The sequence below is a fragment of the Sciurus vulgaris genome (genome assembly GCF_902686455.1).
Source record: "Sciurus vulgaris genome assembly, chromosome: 1".
NCBI classification, from domain to species: Eukaryota; Metazoa; Chordata; class Mammalia; order Rodentia; family Sciuridae; genus Sciurus; species Sciurus vulgaris.
The window spans coordinates 181493104-181508187 of NC_136461.1; the positions used below are offsets into that span (position 1 = coordinate 181493104).

Sequence of the window (15084 nt, forward strand, 5' to 3'; positions counted from 1 at the left end):
CATGCTTATCATACCAAAAGGGCAAAGTAGAGCAAGATTAAAAAAAAAAAAATTCACAAATAAGAGCAACCCAGTAGCATTTTATTCCTGTAGAGGAACCACTAGATTTTAAATCCTGATTAAATAAGTGTCTTTCTGAAATCCAGTTGTTTTTTCTTAGTCATTCTGCACACTTGCCATGTTTTCTGGTCTCAAACAGCTGCTCTCTTGCACCAATCAATGTAGAATCTTAGAGCTATACCCTTAAACAATTAGACTTACACATGCATACTTAAGCAGACAAAGATTATTTACCTGGAATGGTGCCTAAGTGACCAAGCTGTTTCCCTGTTCGTAATGTCAACTTCGGATAACATTCTCCTCACCCCTTCATTGTCTTCACCACACTTAAAAACAAAATGAATCAATCTGACATTGTTCTCTCAATTTCCCCAGACTAAATGGAAGACAGTACAAGAGTCAGTTTTTACAACCAAAATAGGAGATCCCTTAGCTTAGTGTTATTTCTTACAGATCTAACAGTTTACCAAATACATGAGATGAAAAATTATTAAGATAGATCAGTGTTTGTGCTACCTCTCCAGGAAGTTAACACTTTGCCAGAGGATGGCATGATCTCTGAATTAAAAACAGTAGGTTAGCAAACGATACAAGTTGAGTATTGTGAATCTGAATGTTCAATAGCTTTGTATACTGTCCAGTTATTTTCTTGACCACTGGGAAGGTGAAAGGAAAATATCTGAGAGATCATTAGTATGTTCCCCTCTCTTCGTTTTTACTTCTACTGTTACCAAGACAGAGCCAAGACCAAGAGAGATGGAGAAAGAGAAAGAGGGTAAGAATAGAGGGTCCTGGTCAGGCAGATGGCATATGCCTGTAATCCCAGTGGCTCAGGAGTCTGAGGCAGGAGAATTGTGAGTTCAAAGCCAGCCTCAGCAATTTAGCAAGGCCCTAAGCAACTCAGTGAGACCCTGTCTCTTTAAATAAAATACAAAAAAAGGCCTGGGATATGACTCAGTGGTTAAGTGTACCTAAGTTCAGTCTCCGGGTCATGAACAGTTATAGAAAGACTAGTTCAAAAGCTATTGTACTCATGTAAATTATGGGTGTCAGTTTAGGCAAGAATGGTGGCATAGAAGTAGATTAAAAACACAAAATAGGGGCTGGGATTGTGGCTCAGTCATAGAGCATTTGTTTGGCACATGTGAGTTTGATCCTTAGTACCACATAAATATAAGAAAGAGAGGTATTGTGTCCATCTACAACTAAAAAGAAATCACACACACACACACAAATATAAAACAAGTTTAAAGATACAAATGAGCATTTAAAGTATGATTTTTAAATTAGACTATGAATGATAAAAATATCACTGAAAGGAGAAAATCAATGGATGTTTAGCAGCAAATCAGACATAGGTGGAGAGATCATTAATGAACTGGAAGACAGATTTAAAGAAATTACCCTAAATCTGTTGCAGCACAGATTAGATACAAAATGTGAAAAAAGATTTTTCTGGAATAAGAAATGTAGAAAACAAAAACCTGAGAAACCAGGGAAAAGATATATCGAAAGAACTAATTTTCCAGAATTAATAAAAGGCAAAATCTGTCCTCCAAACCAGGAGTCCCAGTGAATCCCAACCATTATAAATAAAAGTCATACTTAGATACATTACAGTAAAACTGAAGAACACCAATGAAAAGTAGATCCTCAAAGTAATCTCACAAAAATTCTAATTATAAAAGAATGCACAAGAATAGTATAATACAAAATAATTTCTCATTTTTTAATCTACAATACAAAAGACAGAATATGGGTCAAAATAACAATCTGGAAGACTATTCCAATAAAATTTTTTCTTATATTTCTGGGGTGGGGCAGATATATTAATTGTAAGGTTTTAAGTTAAAAACACTTAAAATTTCTAGGGTAACTATTTTAAGAATAAAATTAGAATGTTTAGCTCCTCGACTAATGTAAGGAAAATAATCAACAAACACAAAGAAGATAAAATGAGAATGATCCAAAAGCAAGAAATAGGTAAAAGAAAACAGTCAAATGTAACATACTGGAAGCTCATAAGATATACCAGTAATCATAATTATGTTAACGATTTAATTCATCAGTAAACAGACACAAAATTGCAAGGTAGTTCCAACAACTCCAGATAAACAAGAAGTTGGAAACAACGACCTGTGTTCATCAACACTTGATTTAATAAATTATTATACATTTATCATATATATTTATCACGTGTGGAATGACAGCACTTAAAAAGAATGAATTATAGCTGAATATACCAACATGGATGAATCTGTGTTGAGAAATCAAGCTACAGAATACCAAGTATGATTTCAATTAAGTACAGGTTGAAAACATACAAAACTAAGCATTCTTGCTAGCGACACACTATAAAATCATAAATAAAGGAATTATTAGCATAAAAGTTATGATAGTGTTACTTCTCAGGGGCAAAAAATGCAACTAGTAAGACTCTTCAGTTACTAGGACCACTGTATTTGTCAAGCTAAGTAGCAAGTAGAAGGTACTGGATAAATGTACCTCAGTTTCTTTAAACTGGACATTTATGAACATACATGTATGCACACTCATTTGTATTGTTCATTATTAAAAAGCATAAACATATATGCTTGTGAATTCATACAAAAAATTTAAGACACATAAGTAGGTAATTTACTGTTTCATGAAAACTTTTTCTTTGATGTGCCTGTAAAAGCTGCTCATGCATAGTAGCTGTTTATTGAATAACAAAATAATAATAATAGCACAAAGAAAATTTTCAGTACCTATTTTGTGCTCAACATCTCACTGAACAATTTATCCGTTAGCAAAGCATAAGATTAAACTCAGAATCAATTAAATAATTTTCATGAAACCTCAAGAAAGCATTTTAACAAATGTTGAAAACGTGCAAAAAAATTGCCACTGGGTATATCAATGTTGTATCCCCCACTGCCCCAAATGATACTGATAAAACATAGTGGCATCAGTTTTGAAGTTCAAAGAGCAGCAATGTAAGAAAAGCAAAAAGTGGAAGAAAAATGAACTATTCATATAATGGATAACCTTGAAGAAGCGTAGTATAAAAAAAGTCAGAGATGTTCTTCAGAGTTTTGTTATGTTCCAAGAGTATTTGTTTGTTTGTTTTTGGTGGGGCCACTAGTATCAAATGATGATACTGCTACAAAAAAAAAAAAAAATGATTTGCTCTTATGGAAGATAACAATGTTGAGAACTGAACTGTTTGAGATCAATCTGCTTACAAGGTTATGTGTGTATAAATATGTATACCTTAATCCTTTGTAAATTTAAACTGAAACGATTATAAGTCATCAATAATGTGAGGGACATTGTGATACAACTGTGATACAACCTGTTTTCTATTCCTCACATTAACATTTACTAGGTATGGCCTTGGGCAAACATGAGGATGCTTCCTCTTCAGGAATATATAAATAATACCATATAAAATTTAAGAATTTTCAGGTTTAAAAGAATTATTTAAATGTTAGATCCTTCTCAACCTGTTTAGACAGAGCAAATGAAAATACCTTGTTCATTTTATTAGCTGTCTTTTCTCCTTGAATTTTAATGGTCCAGTAGGGTAGATTTAATAACCCCGTAACTGCTTGCTAGACGAGGTAATTATCCAGAAATCTTTGTTAGCTATTAACATGATTTGATTGAGCTACTTTTTAAACAAACAGTGAATATTAATGATGTCTCAAAGTAAGGTTTGACCCTTTGGCTTCTGGTGAAGAGGGAAATATGGGGATTTTATCTTTCTTGCTTCTTATATAGTCTAAGCAATATATACAATTCTATATGGTTTTCTAATTAACTATGGCTCTGTTCACAGATCAGGATGTGATTTATGGAATTATATTCTACTTGTAAGGATTTGTTTATACCTTATTACTAATGTTAGTTTTTGGTACTTTCTCTATGAACCCTGATCATTATGTTCTAAAAATAATCCATTATGCAGTTCTTCATATGCATCTTCCAACCCTATCTTCAGCATTTTCACAATACTGGCAAATAATACATTAGCATTTGGCTTAGTCTAATCAGTAATCTTGTCCCTGGATTCAGCACCTCTGCAGTGTTTTGAAGTATCAATGCTCTAAGTCAGGGCCAGTAATCATAGGAAGTGGGCCAATTCTGGCACTTGGGTATTTTTGTAAATAAAAATCTTATTGAAACACGGCCATAAGCATTCATTTACATACAAAAGCTGCCTTTGTGCTATAAGATAGTTGAATAGTTGCAAAAGAGAACATATGGTCTGCAAAGTCTAAAATATTTACTATTTGGCATTTTACAGAAAGTTTGTTGGCTCCCTGCTCTAAGTTTAGTATTAGGGGTTCACTAAGTTCTTTAAATGGAAGATGCAATTAATTATTGTAGTCTCTATAAACAACTGCATGTTGAGGGTGGCCTAAAATACATTAAAAAAAAAAAAAAAGAAACTACATGTATCTTTTCTTTGTACCATTACAGGAAATTTTTTTATCTGTATTTTAATTCAATAACCAAAGTAAAAAAAAAAAAAAAATCAATCCTCTTTTGTGTAAAGGAAATTCAATAAAGGTTTTAGACTTAGGTATTCAATAAACTGTGTGTGTGTGTGTGTGTGCATACATGGTGTCTAACAATTATGGAGTCATTATAAAATTCAACTTATACTCCTACTTGGTCTCTGAAGCTATACAGTGACTATTTTAAGAAATTAAGGAACACCTTTATTTATAAAATCCCCCAAATGGAAACAGCCAAAATCTTTCAGTGGGTACACAATTAAAAAGCATGGCACATCAATAACATAGAGTCCTATTCAACAATAAAAAGGAAAAAAATCACTGATCTATTTGACAATTTCAATGGATTTCAAGGAATCGAATGAAAAAGTTAATCTCAGAGTAGAGGGTTTGCCAAGCCATGCGTGTTACCCAGGGTTCAATTCCTAGCACCACCATGAATGAATGAATGAATGAATGAATGAATGAATAAAAGGATGGAAGGAAGGAAAATGAAAAAAGCTAATCTCAAAAAATGTTCCATATTACATGTGCCCATATCTGCAGGGGGTTAAAAATCCATGGATATTAAAGCCTCGTACATTAAAAAAAGAATAGCATTTGCATATAAACTAGGCACATCTTCCCGTACACCTGTAGACTATTTATAATGCATAATACAATGAAATTACTATATAAGGTGGTGGTTATATTGCTTTAAGGAAATAATCACCAGAAAAAAAGTCTGCATACAGAAACTGCAGACACTATGGGCTGACTTTAATTCCATTTGTCACATTCTCTTAATAATAAACTTACACAGATGGAGAACAGATTAGTGATTCCTAGGGGTTAGAGTTGCTAGGTTAGTATGATTTAAAAAAAGGTCACAAGAAAATGATCTACTGATAGTATTGTACCTTGACTGCAATGACACACAAATCTATACAAGTGACAAAATAGCTTAGAGCCATTCGCACACATTGTATCAATGTCAATAACCTGGTTTTGATACTGTATTATAAATTTTAAAAACGTGGGGAAGCTGGGTTTAGCTGACAGACCTCACTGGACTATTTTTTCAACTTTCTATGAATATATAATTATTCCAAAATAAAAAGTCAAAAACACACACACACACTTAAACACACAAGGAAATCACAGCAAAATAAAATGAAACACAGCCAATTTTATTTAAATACTTCAAAATGTATACTGAATATGTTAATTGCTTCTAAAATGTGCCACCCTTCACATAATGGCCTTATTATTTCATCTTTCCTTTTTTCATGTATTCTTTACAGTTCTTCAGTAGAAGCCAGAATCTTGGGTTGCCCAGTTAGGAGCCTAAAATATGCAGAGAAAATGGACATGGTGAACAGAAAATACTTCCTGAAAAAGCTAACAGAAGAAAAGTGATACAGCATTAACACAGCTTTTGGCTAATGGCAAAGTATAACAAAAATAGAATCATCAACACTGGAATAATAATCAATACAAAGTGATCCTGAAGCATACAGAAAGAAACCATCATATGAAATTTATCAATTAACTCAGTTATTCTAAACTTGGTTGGAAGATGCCATTCTAATTCATTCTTTTCTTTTAAAACTAAAGAACTATTCTAAGTAAAGAAACCTGTCCCTAGAATCTCAATTAGATGGAGTACCTGAATGTCCCACAACTTCTTCCTACATAACAACTTCCTAACCTCCAGCCACATAAAATCTTAATATCTAAAGAGAACTAAGGATGGTTTGGAATTTCAAAATTACAAGGCCATTCAAGTTCCAGATCTCTACCAAAAAAGGGCATTATTTTTTGACAGTTAAATATGAACATCAGATAAAAGATATAGTGAACTCTGTATAAAATCAGCAATAAAAGCTATAACGACCAATATTTAAATAGATATATTTCTTTTATTTAGAAAGAACACAATCTCAAGCACTTGAAAGGATACTCGTGTGGGTAAGTTATCTACCAATATCAAAATTAAGTAATGAAGCTCTGAGGAAATGAGTTAACAAAATCACACAGGATGAATAAAAGAAAAAGTTGTAAAAACCAGGAACACAAAATCCTTTCAGTTTCTTTGATTAATGCATACAATAATCTAAGAAAAAAATATATTTTTCAGTTAGTAATTTCTTAAAATGTTCATAAACTTGGAAAGATAAGAAAAAAATCAGAATATAACTGATATTGGCATGTTTTCAAAGTTCATGTAGAAATCATGTTCTTGTTAAATCCCAGACAGAAAGGAAAAAACACATGGTTCTTACCTCTGACCTACTATTCTGATTAAGTTTCTTTTCAATGTTCATGGCCAACATTTGGCTTCTAAAAGAAAGGCTTTTGGTCTTTTCAATCACTTGCTGATAGGGTGAGACTGCATTGTTGCCCATAACCACATGGCCCTAAGATGAAATAAAGGAAAATTGTTCCTGTAATGCTAACGACAAGTTTTTCAGTAAGCCATGAGCATTATATAACAATACTACATGATATTGCACGTTTTTATACACTGTACAGAGATAACAAAATTTTTGCCCAGCAAGAAAAAGAGAGGTTGCCTTCAAAGAACTATTATGCATTAAAACAAAATGAAACAAAAATTCTTAGTAAGTGTTCTAATGGAAAACTCCCAGAAGTATTAAAAATCAGCAATTATAATTTAGTATGTACCATAACTAACATAATACTCACTAATTTAGAATCAATCTTAGCATCCAGTCTTGCATTTCTAATCAGATTCACAATCCACCTTTCGGCTTCTTCTGGCGTCATGTTCAATTTATCTGCCAACATACTAATAATGAAAAAAGTAGAAACCGCAACATTAATTAACCAGGCTAAAAACTTGGTTTTATATACATATAGTGTTTGATCCACACTGCACAGAGACTTTTGGGTCACAGTCTTTTACATACCATGCCTGCATTGTTCATATTTGTGCCTACTGTCTTGTACTGTTTTTATTTCACCAGCCAGACTAATAAGATCCTTAAGGAGAAGGTGCTATACTCTGCATTTATAGAAATTCTTCTGGTTTCTGGTGTAACACGCAACAATGTGAGGGAGAAACATGTTTTATGATATATAATGATTATACAAAGTATCAATAAGGAGCATCAGTAAATTAGTATAATCTAATGAAAAACAACAAAAGCACAAGGCAACTGTGTATGTTTGTGTTACAAACTCCAGTTTCTCCATTCAGGTATATAATATATAACCTAAATGGCCACCGAATTAAGAGAATGAGAAAGACAAACCCTTAAGTCCTTCATCGAAAACTGCTTTTTGATATCAATCTGTATTTTATAATTTTTCAACTTATAATCAGATTTTAGATGACCAATACAGTGCTAGATTTATCAGGACTAAAGCAAGTACTAGTTTTTATAGCAGCTAAATCAATCATTCAGTTGATGGGAGAACATCTATATATGCATGTATGGGATTAAATATATATGCACACATATATAAGTACAGGCGAAGATAAAGACACACTGGATAACCTCTTAGTGATTGATTAAAACATCGACAAAATAATTCCCTGGAATATTAAAAAGACTAAAATTCCTGAATGGACAGCACTCTCACCTTTAAAATGCCAATATTCAAGACATTAGTATAATTAACTCTATAATAATGTAATTCTAGAGCTCCCAACTGAAATGTAACCTAAATTTAGTTAATAAAGTTACCTTTATAAAAATAATATCCCTGTGCTATCCCTATTTCATGTTTATTGACAAGGAGTTAGAATATGAAAATTAAGTTGGGTTACCAATACAATGGTACAAAACTAAATTTATGAAGAGATAATTTCTAAAATCCACAAAAATAGGAAAGGATGCCTTTTTATTTAAACAAAAAGGTATTTTAAGGAAGAACTCTTACAATTGTGTTTTCTGTAGCTTCCCAATAAACTCCTTGTATTTCACTGGTTCTTGACTTGTTTTTGAGACATATAAATTTCATTCCCATATGCACTACCAATTTATACAAAATATATTAAAATTGAAATTTTTAAGATCTATATTCTGTTTTTTTTTTTTTTTTTTTTTGGTACTGGGGAATGAACTCAGGGGCACTCAACCACTAAGCCACATCGCCAGATCTATTTTGTATTTTATTTAGAAAGAGGTTCTCACTGAGTTGCTTAGCACCACACTTTTGCTGAGGTTGGCTTTGAACTTGAAATCCTCCTGCCTCAGCCTCCCTGGTCACTGGGATTATAGGTGTGCATCACTACGCCTGGTCCATATTCTGCTTTTAAAAAGCAGAAACAATTTTCACATAGCAAATAACTATATATGGTTGGTATGATAAAAATTTTTAAATTACAATACACAACCTACTTATGAGCTATTAAAGTAAAATGATATGAAATATCTAGTCTTGAAACCTAAGACTCCTCTCCTTGTTGCCTATGCTCAACTGAGAAATCCTTCATTTATATCTTTAATAATAATTTCTCATCTAAAGTTCCTCATCCATGCAGTCTTTTTTTTAAAAACTCTTATCTCCACAAGCCATATAAACCTCTCTATTCATTAATCATGCCATACTCTTAACTACTTCAGGGCCTTGCACACACTGTGACATCTGCTTAAACAGGCCCACCCAACCCTTTTCTTCACTTAGCAGTTACATGGGTCTCAGCTAAAACAGCACCCTCATGAGACTTCCGAGACACCTCTTCCAACTGTGATGCATCTGTTTGGTGCTTTTATAACCAAACTCCTCCCTTTTTAACAGTATCAATAATAGCTGTAGTTTGTTTTGTTGCAATATCTGCTTCTATGGCAGACTATATATATGTAACCAAGGAATATACACCATATTCTCCTTGTTCACTACTATATCCAGCAACGAGCACAATGCTATTCACATAGGAGACAATAATATTGACTATCTGATTTCTATATTAGTCACATTCCTAGTTTAGCTTTCATTACTATTTCCCAGTTCTCCAAATGATTAACCTCTTGAATCTCCACTCCATGTCATCTATTCTACAGAGTTAACAGGTAATCAGTTTATTCCAAAGTTCCTTTTAAAAAGAGTTCTTACAACAAAAGAATGAAACTTAAAGTTCTAAGTTAGTTACTCATAGCTTACTACAACTCAGTTACAGTTTAACTTTCCAACCTCCCATTATTTTCCCTCATGAATGCCACAAGCAGACCAAATCAAACTTCTCTTCATTACCTGTCATTCATTCAATAAAATATGAACTGTGTTAGAAACTAAGGCCTGATCTTGGCCATTATAGAGTTTAAAATAGGAGGGTGGGGCAGGGGACAATCACCTAATTCCCTAAATATATAAACTAAGAGTAATGAAGAAAAACTTAAAGGAGCTAAGTGAGAGGCAAGGGGTTCCAGTTCTAGTTCAGGACTTTGCCAACAGTTTACGTGAGGAAATTAATATCTAATTTTTGATTTCAAGATAAAAGAAAATTCCATCTTATATAACTTTGCTATAATTCTCTATCCCTCCTCTTTCTTTAAATCCATATTCTAAATCTGGTAGCTTCACTTAACTGGAACAATGTTGCAAGACCCATAGGGTATGCATGCTATGAGCTATAACTTCACTTTGGGGATTTACTGTTTGTATTGTGCTTGTTGTCCTTTACTTAGTGAATCAAGTTAAAGAAAAATTTGAAATAAGGTTCAAGAAGTGTTTGTATCAATCTTTCCTACAGTGAAATAAAGATGGGCAATAATCTATTTTCTTTTAAGTAACCTGAAAATACAGGACACAGAATTAAATGAGTAACAGAAATCCTCAAAGTCTACAATTCTTTTCCATCCTAATAATGTCACACAAAAATGGTAAAGGTTTGAAAATTAAAAATTTATTATCCTAGCTGGGTAATTACACGGTGGGAAACACCTGTAATCCTAGCTACTTGGGAGGCTTAGACAGAAGGACTTCATCAACTTTGGGAGACCCTATCTCAAAAATTAATAAATAAACAAATAAATAAATAAATAAATAAATAAGGGCTGAGAGGGGTTGAGATGTAGCTTAGTGGTAAAGCAATCCTGGGTTCAATGCCAGTACGGGGGTGGGGGTGGGGATTAATATCCTAAGTTTGAAAGTCAAAAAAAAGTTGGCTTAAGTTTTTCTGATGTTATCAGAAATCATTCAGTTTATCAATAAACTAAGTAAAAGATAAAATGCATCAAATATAGAATTTGAGAAAATCATCTAATTCAATTCAGATTTAAAACAAAAAACAAATTCTACATTTAGGTTACATCAAAGATCTCAACCTTGTCTATAGGTAGCTTAAAGGAGACATGTAAGTACTTTATTTCACACATCTTTGATTACTTGTCCTGACACTCAAATACCATAATTGAATAGAGTTAGACAAAAAAATATTCTATCCTCAGTTCAATTTATTTAATTAATTACGCTCATGCTTTCAGCACAAAATCAGATACTTCTTTTTGTTTCTGGGCAGTAATTAATACCAGTGGTCCCACTTAAGAACATAAGATATATAAATCTTAATTGTAGAGACCTTATTAGGGTTTCAGTAAATCTAGGCTGGTTTTCTATCAAGTCTTCAATGCCCAATCCTTTAGATGGTCTCCCTTCTCTGAACTCTCCCATAGCCACCAACTATCCCCAACTCCTTTTCTTAAAGATTTGGGTAAATGAGGATTTGGAGTCCATGTCTTATTAACTTATTAATCTCACTATAAAAATTTTATTTGATAAGCATAAATACTGCTATTTTAGGCATTAAGATATGTGAACCTCTGGCCTAGTTTTTACTGAACAATGGTTAATATATCCAAAGAAAAATACAAGTCTTTTATAAATGTGTGTTATAAAAATTAAAGAATAAGTGTTAAGTAGAAACTATTTAACTGTGAGTGAGAACAGAAGGAAAACAGAATAAAACTGAGAAATGTTAAATGCTGCATGTGATAAGTGAAAATTCTCACTGAATTTTCCAACATCTTCAGTAGTTAAAAAATAAATGATAATAATAATACAAAGAGTACATTACCTTATTTATAGTAAACCAGAAATACAATGATAATGGTCTTTGACACTATCTCAATCTGGCAATGTACCATTCTATTTCTTTCTAAGATTATGAATAAGAATTAGGCTTATTGATATGAATTGTTATGTGGTATAAGAACTTTAAAAAACTATTAAGATCTAAAAATGTTACTTCATAAAATAAGTGAAGTAATGACTTCATAACTTAAAGAAATATAAGAGTAGTTGGCAAACACCTTCTTTTGTGAAAAGCTAAAACTAGCCCTCTATAGGGAAATCATATTAAAGTATGTGCCAATGTGTTTATCATACACATTCAAAATATTACTTCCATACTTTGTTTTTATCTACAGTTGAAAACTGGTCCAAGAAATTATTTTCAAACAGCTTTTAAATTTCGGACACACAACACATCTGGATAAACTATTCTGCTATACTAAATTAAACACACCATAGTAATCTCTTCTGACAGATGTTGCATATTTTACAGTAAACAGATTTGTAACTTACCCTACAAATCTATGATTGTATATAAACTGATAAAAACATCCTTAATATGCCTTTTTATAAGATATGACTATCACATGTGCTTACAGTTAACAAGTAAAGGAATCTATTAACAGAATGTTCCAAATCATAACTGCAGAGTTGTTTAATAAACCACGGGTTTTACAATACTATTACTATTCTATTCAACATTTGAAATGTGTCCTTTGTGGGGAGGACAAAAGGCCAGAAACACATCCTTTTCCCTCAACACAAGATAAAATGTCAAATAAATATACACTAACTAGAGGTAGAGGTAGGCCAACATGAACAAGTGAATGGAATAATGTGTCATAATTAGTATTCAGTGGAAAAAAATCTAGTTAGGAGCTTAGGACATTTCATTTAGAGATTTATCAGGGTTCACCAAAACTTCTAAATAACTTCTTTCCAATATAAAAAATATGTCCATGTAATTCTTGCTAACTACTATATAATGTTCTTCAAAACATCTTTCTTAATTTGCAGTTTTATAATTTATTTCTGCACTTATTTAATGTCTGCTTATTCCTCTGTATTTTAAGCTTTTGAGGGGATACTTCCTGCTTGCTCTCCAGTGATTGCCCCAGAAGAGACAGTCACTGTAATGTTTTCTTCTTTGAACATCTGTATTGGTTATGCTGTTATTAATTAATAACTACATAGTTTAATATATCTTTCTAAAACTTGGATTCTACCTTTTAGAAACAGTTTTGCACATTCTCAAAATAAAACTATAAAGTGGGAAAGCATGGTTGCCAGGGATAAGAAAATAGTGGCAGGGATGTGAGTAGGACTATGTTAAAGAGCAATTCAAATTGAAAGGTCCTTGTGGTAAAACTATCCACGTAAAACATCCAGGTTGCAATATTTTACCATGGTTTCACTAGATGGTAATAAAGGAAGAAATTGAACAAAGGACATGGGGGTGGGGTCCTCTATTATTTCTTAAAACTGATAAATGATGCTAAGACTTAAGAAAAAAAATGAGGTTTGCATCAGAATTACTTATAAGTCTTTTATGAAAAGAAAGTATAGATACAGGATTTTTACCCTATCCCTAAGAGTATTTTTGTCTTTTAGGTGTTAGGCTTAGTCACCCATTATTATTATTTCTTTTCAAAGATTAACACTTGATTCTGATGTGTAATTAGAATCACTAATTTAGATAAAGTGATGATTCCCAAGGAACACTGCAAAAGAATCTCCTGAGAAGCTTTTCACTCATATTTTTCAGTCTTTTTCCCCCAAAATTTTTATTAGTACACTATAACTATGCATAATGGAGACATTTGTCGTTACATATTTGTACATGATATAACAATGTAATTTGGTCAGTATTGTTTGTTCTTTCTCCCATATTTTTAAAATCCCCCGATTCCAGCAATTTTGATTCAGAAACTTTGGGTGAGACCAGAAAATCCATTCTTTTTAAGTTTAAGTTCTCCAGATGAATTTAGTGTAAAGCTGGGTTTAAAAACCTTTGGAATAGAGCAGGTGTAGTGGCACATGCTTGTAATCCCAGTTACTTAGGATGTTGCCGCATGAGGATCACAAGTTCAAGGCCAACCTCAGCAACTTAGCAAGACCGTATTTCGAAATAAAAAATAAAAAGGGCCGGGGATATGGCTCAGTGGCTAAGCACTTTTTGGTTCAATCCCCAGTATAAAAACAAAACTTCTGGACTGGTTGCGTTTTTGCTATGTATTGTTTAAAGGTTAATATTAGTTCTGTTGATCATTTTTCACGAATTCCAAATCTTTGGGGTCTGAATCAAAATGTTTGCGGCATTTGTGAAAGCCCAACATGAATACTTAATATTATTTTCAGCTGCTGTATTTCTAACTCAGTAGAGCAGCTTTCAAAACATGAAAAAGTCTACCTTATTTATTATATAATAAAGATATTAGATCATTATCTGCCTTTCCATTACTTTACCAGGCTATAATTTCATGCAAAAAAAAACTGGTGACCAAATGTGGTGGCTTTCAATTCTAGCTGTACTCTGAAATAACCAAGTATAGCACAATATTCCCACTATACATCACAGACTAGCATACTCTTGGTAAATTTGATTCAAAAGTTTGTGGTAGCCACTAAGAACCTGTTTGTAAAACAAATCTACAAAGACATTGGGATTTCATCTTTATCCTCTTCAACTGATACTCTAAATTGCTAAGTGGTCTAAACCTATTATTTCTGGAAAATACAAACTGCTTACAATGAAAAGGAATTTATAGTGAGGTACAGAACCCTATTAGCCTAGGCTCGGACATCAAATAAGACCCAAGTAAGCTTAATGGCCTGAGCCTTAAGTTTCCCAGCTAAAACATAATGGACTTGTTAGTGTTTTGTAAAACTTTGTTTCAGAAGTTTCAAGGCTGAAAATGAATTCTTAGTTGTCAGAAGAAAAAGCTAAGGGATAAACAGGGGCCTGATTTGATCTGTCTATATACATATGCAAATACATATAATACTGCATTTGAAAATAAGTACTATGTTTACAGGATGAAAGGCATCATGCACATGCAAGATCTGAAAGCTATGGTTCTAGAACTTGAAATGTAAACTACCTTTCAAGTGAACCATACTGAACAATAAAGATACAAAACATGCCCATCACTGCAAAAACATCTACTGAAAAGTCCTAATCTAGATGATTCAACAACTGTAGTATTGGGTTAAAAAGTGCCCAACATTTCTTTCAGCTCAAAAATTCTACCTTAATATTTGGAGAAAATATATTAATTTGTGTATTCTTTTCTTTTCTCCTTTTAAAATCTATATAGTCTAATTGTCCATGTTAGTATAACATTCCACAGGCAGCTTTTAAGTTTGAACAACCCTAAGTGAAGGCAAGTACTATCACTATAGAAGAAAAAGACTGCTAGACTTTGGAAAATCACCAGGAATTTAGTTTGAAAATGCTTTGGAGACTTTGTCTAGCAGAAAATTAAAGGGATCAAAGAAA

At 32.6% G+C, this 15084-nt stretch overlaps 1 protein-coding gene across 1 annotated transcript in view; it reads right to left on the bottom strand.

Moving 5' to 3' along the window:
* Positions 1-15084, bottom strand: part of EIF3E (eukaryotic translation initiation factor 3 subunit E) — a 542077-nt gene that overhangs the window by 492152 nt on the left and 34841 nt on the right. The window contains exons 11-13 of the mRNA XM_079105310.1: positions 7254-7356; positions 6830-6964; positions 5725-5891 (exon numbers count right to left, since the gene is read on the bottom strand). Coding sequence (XP_078961436.1) covers positions 5853-5891; positions 6830-6964; positions 7254-7356 — 277 coding nt within the window. The 3' untranslated portion in view covers positions 5725-5852. The remainder of the gene's footprint in view (positions 1-5724; positions 5892-6829; positions 6965-7253; positions 7357-15084) is intronic.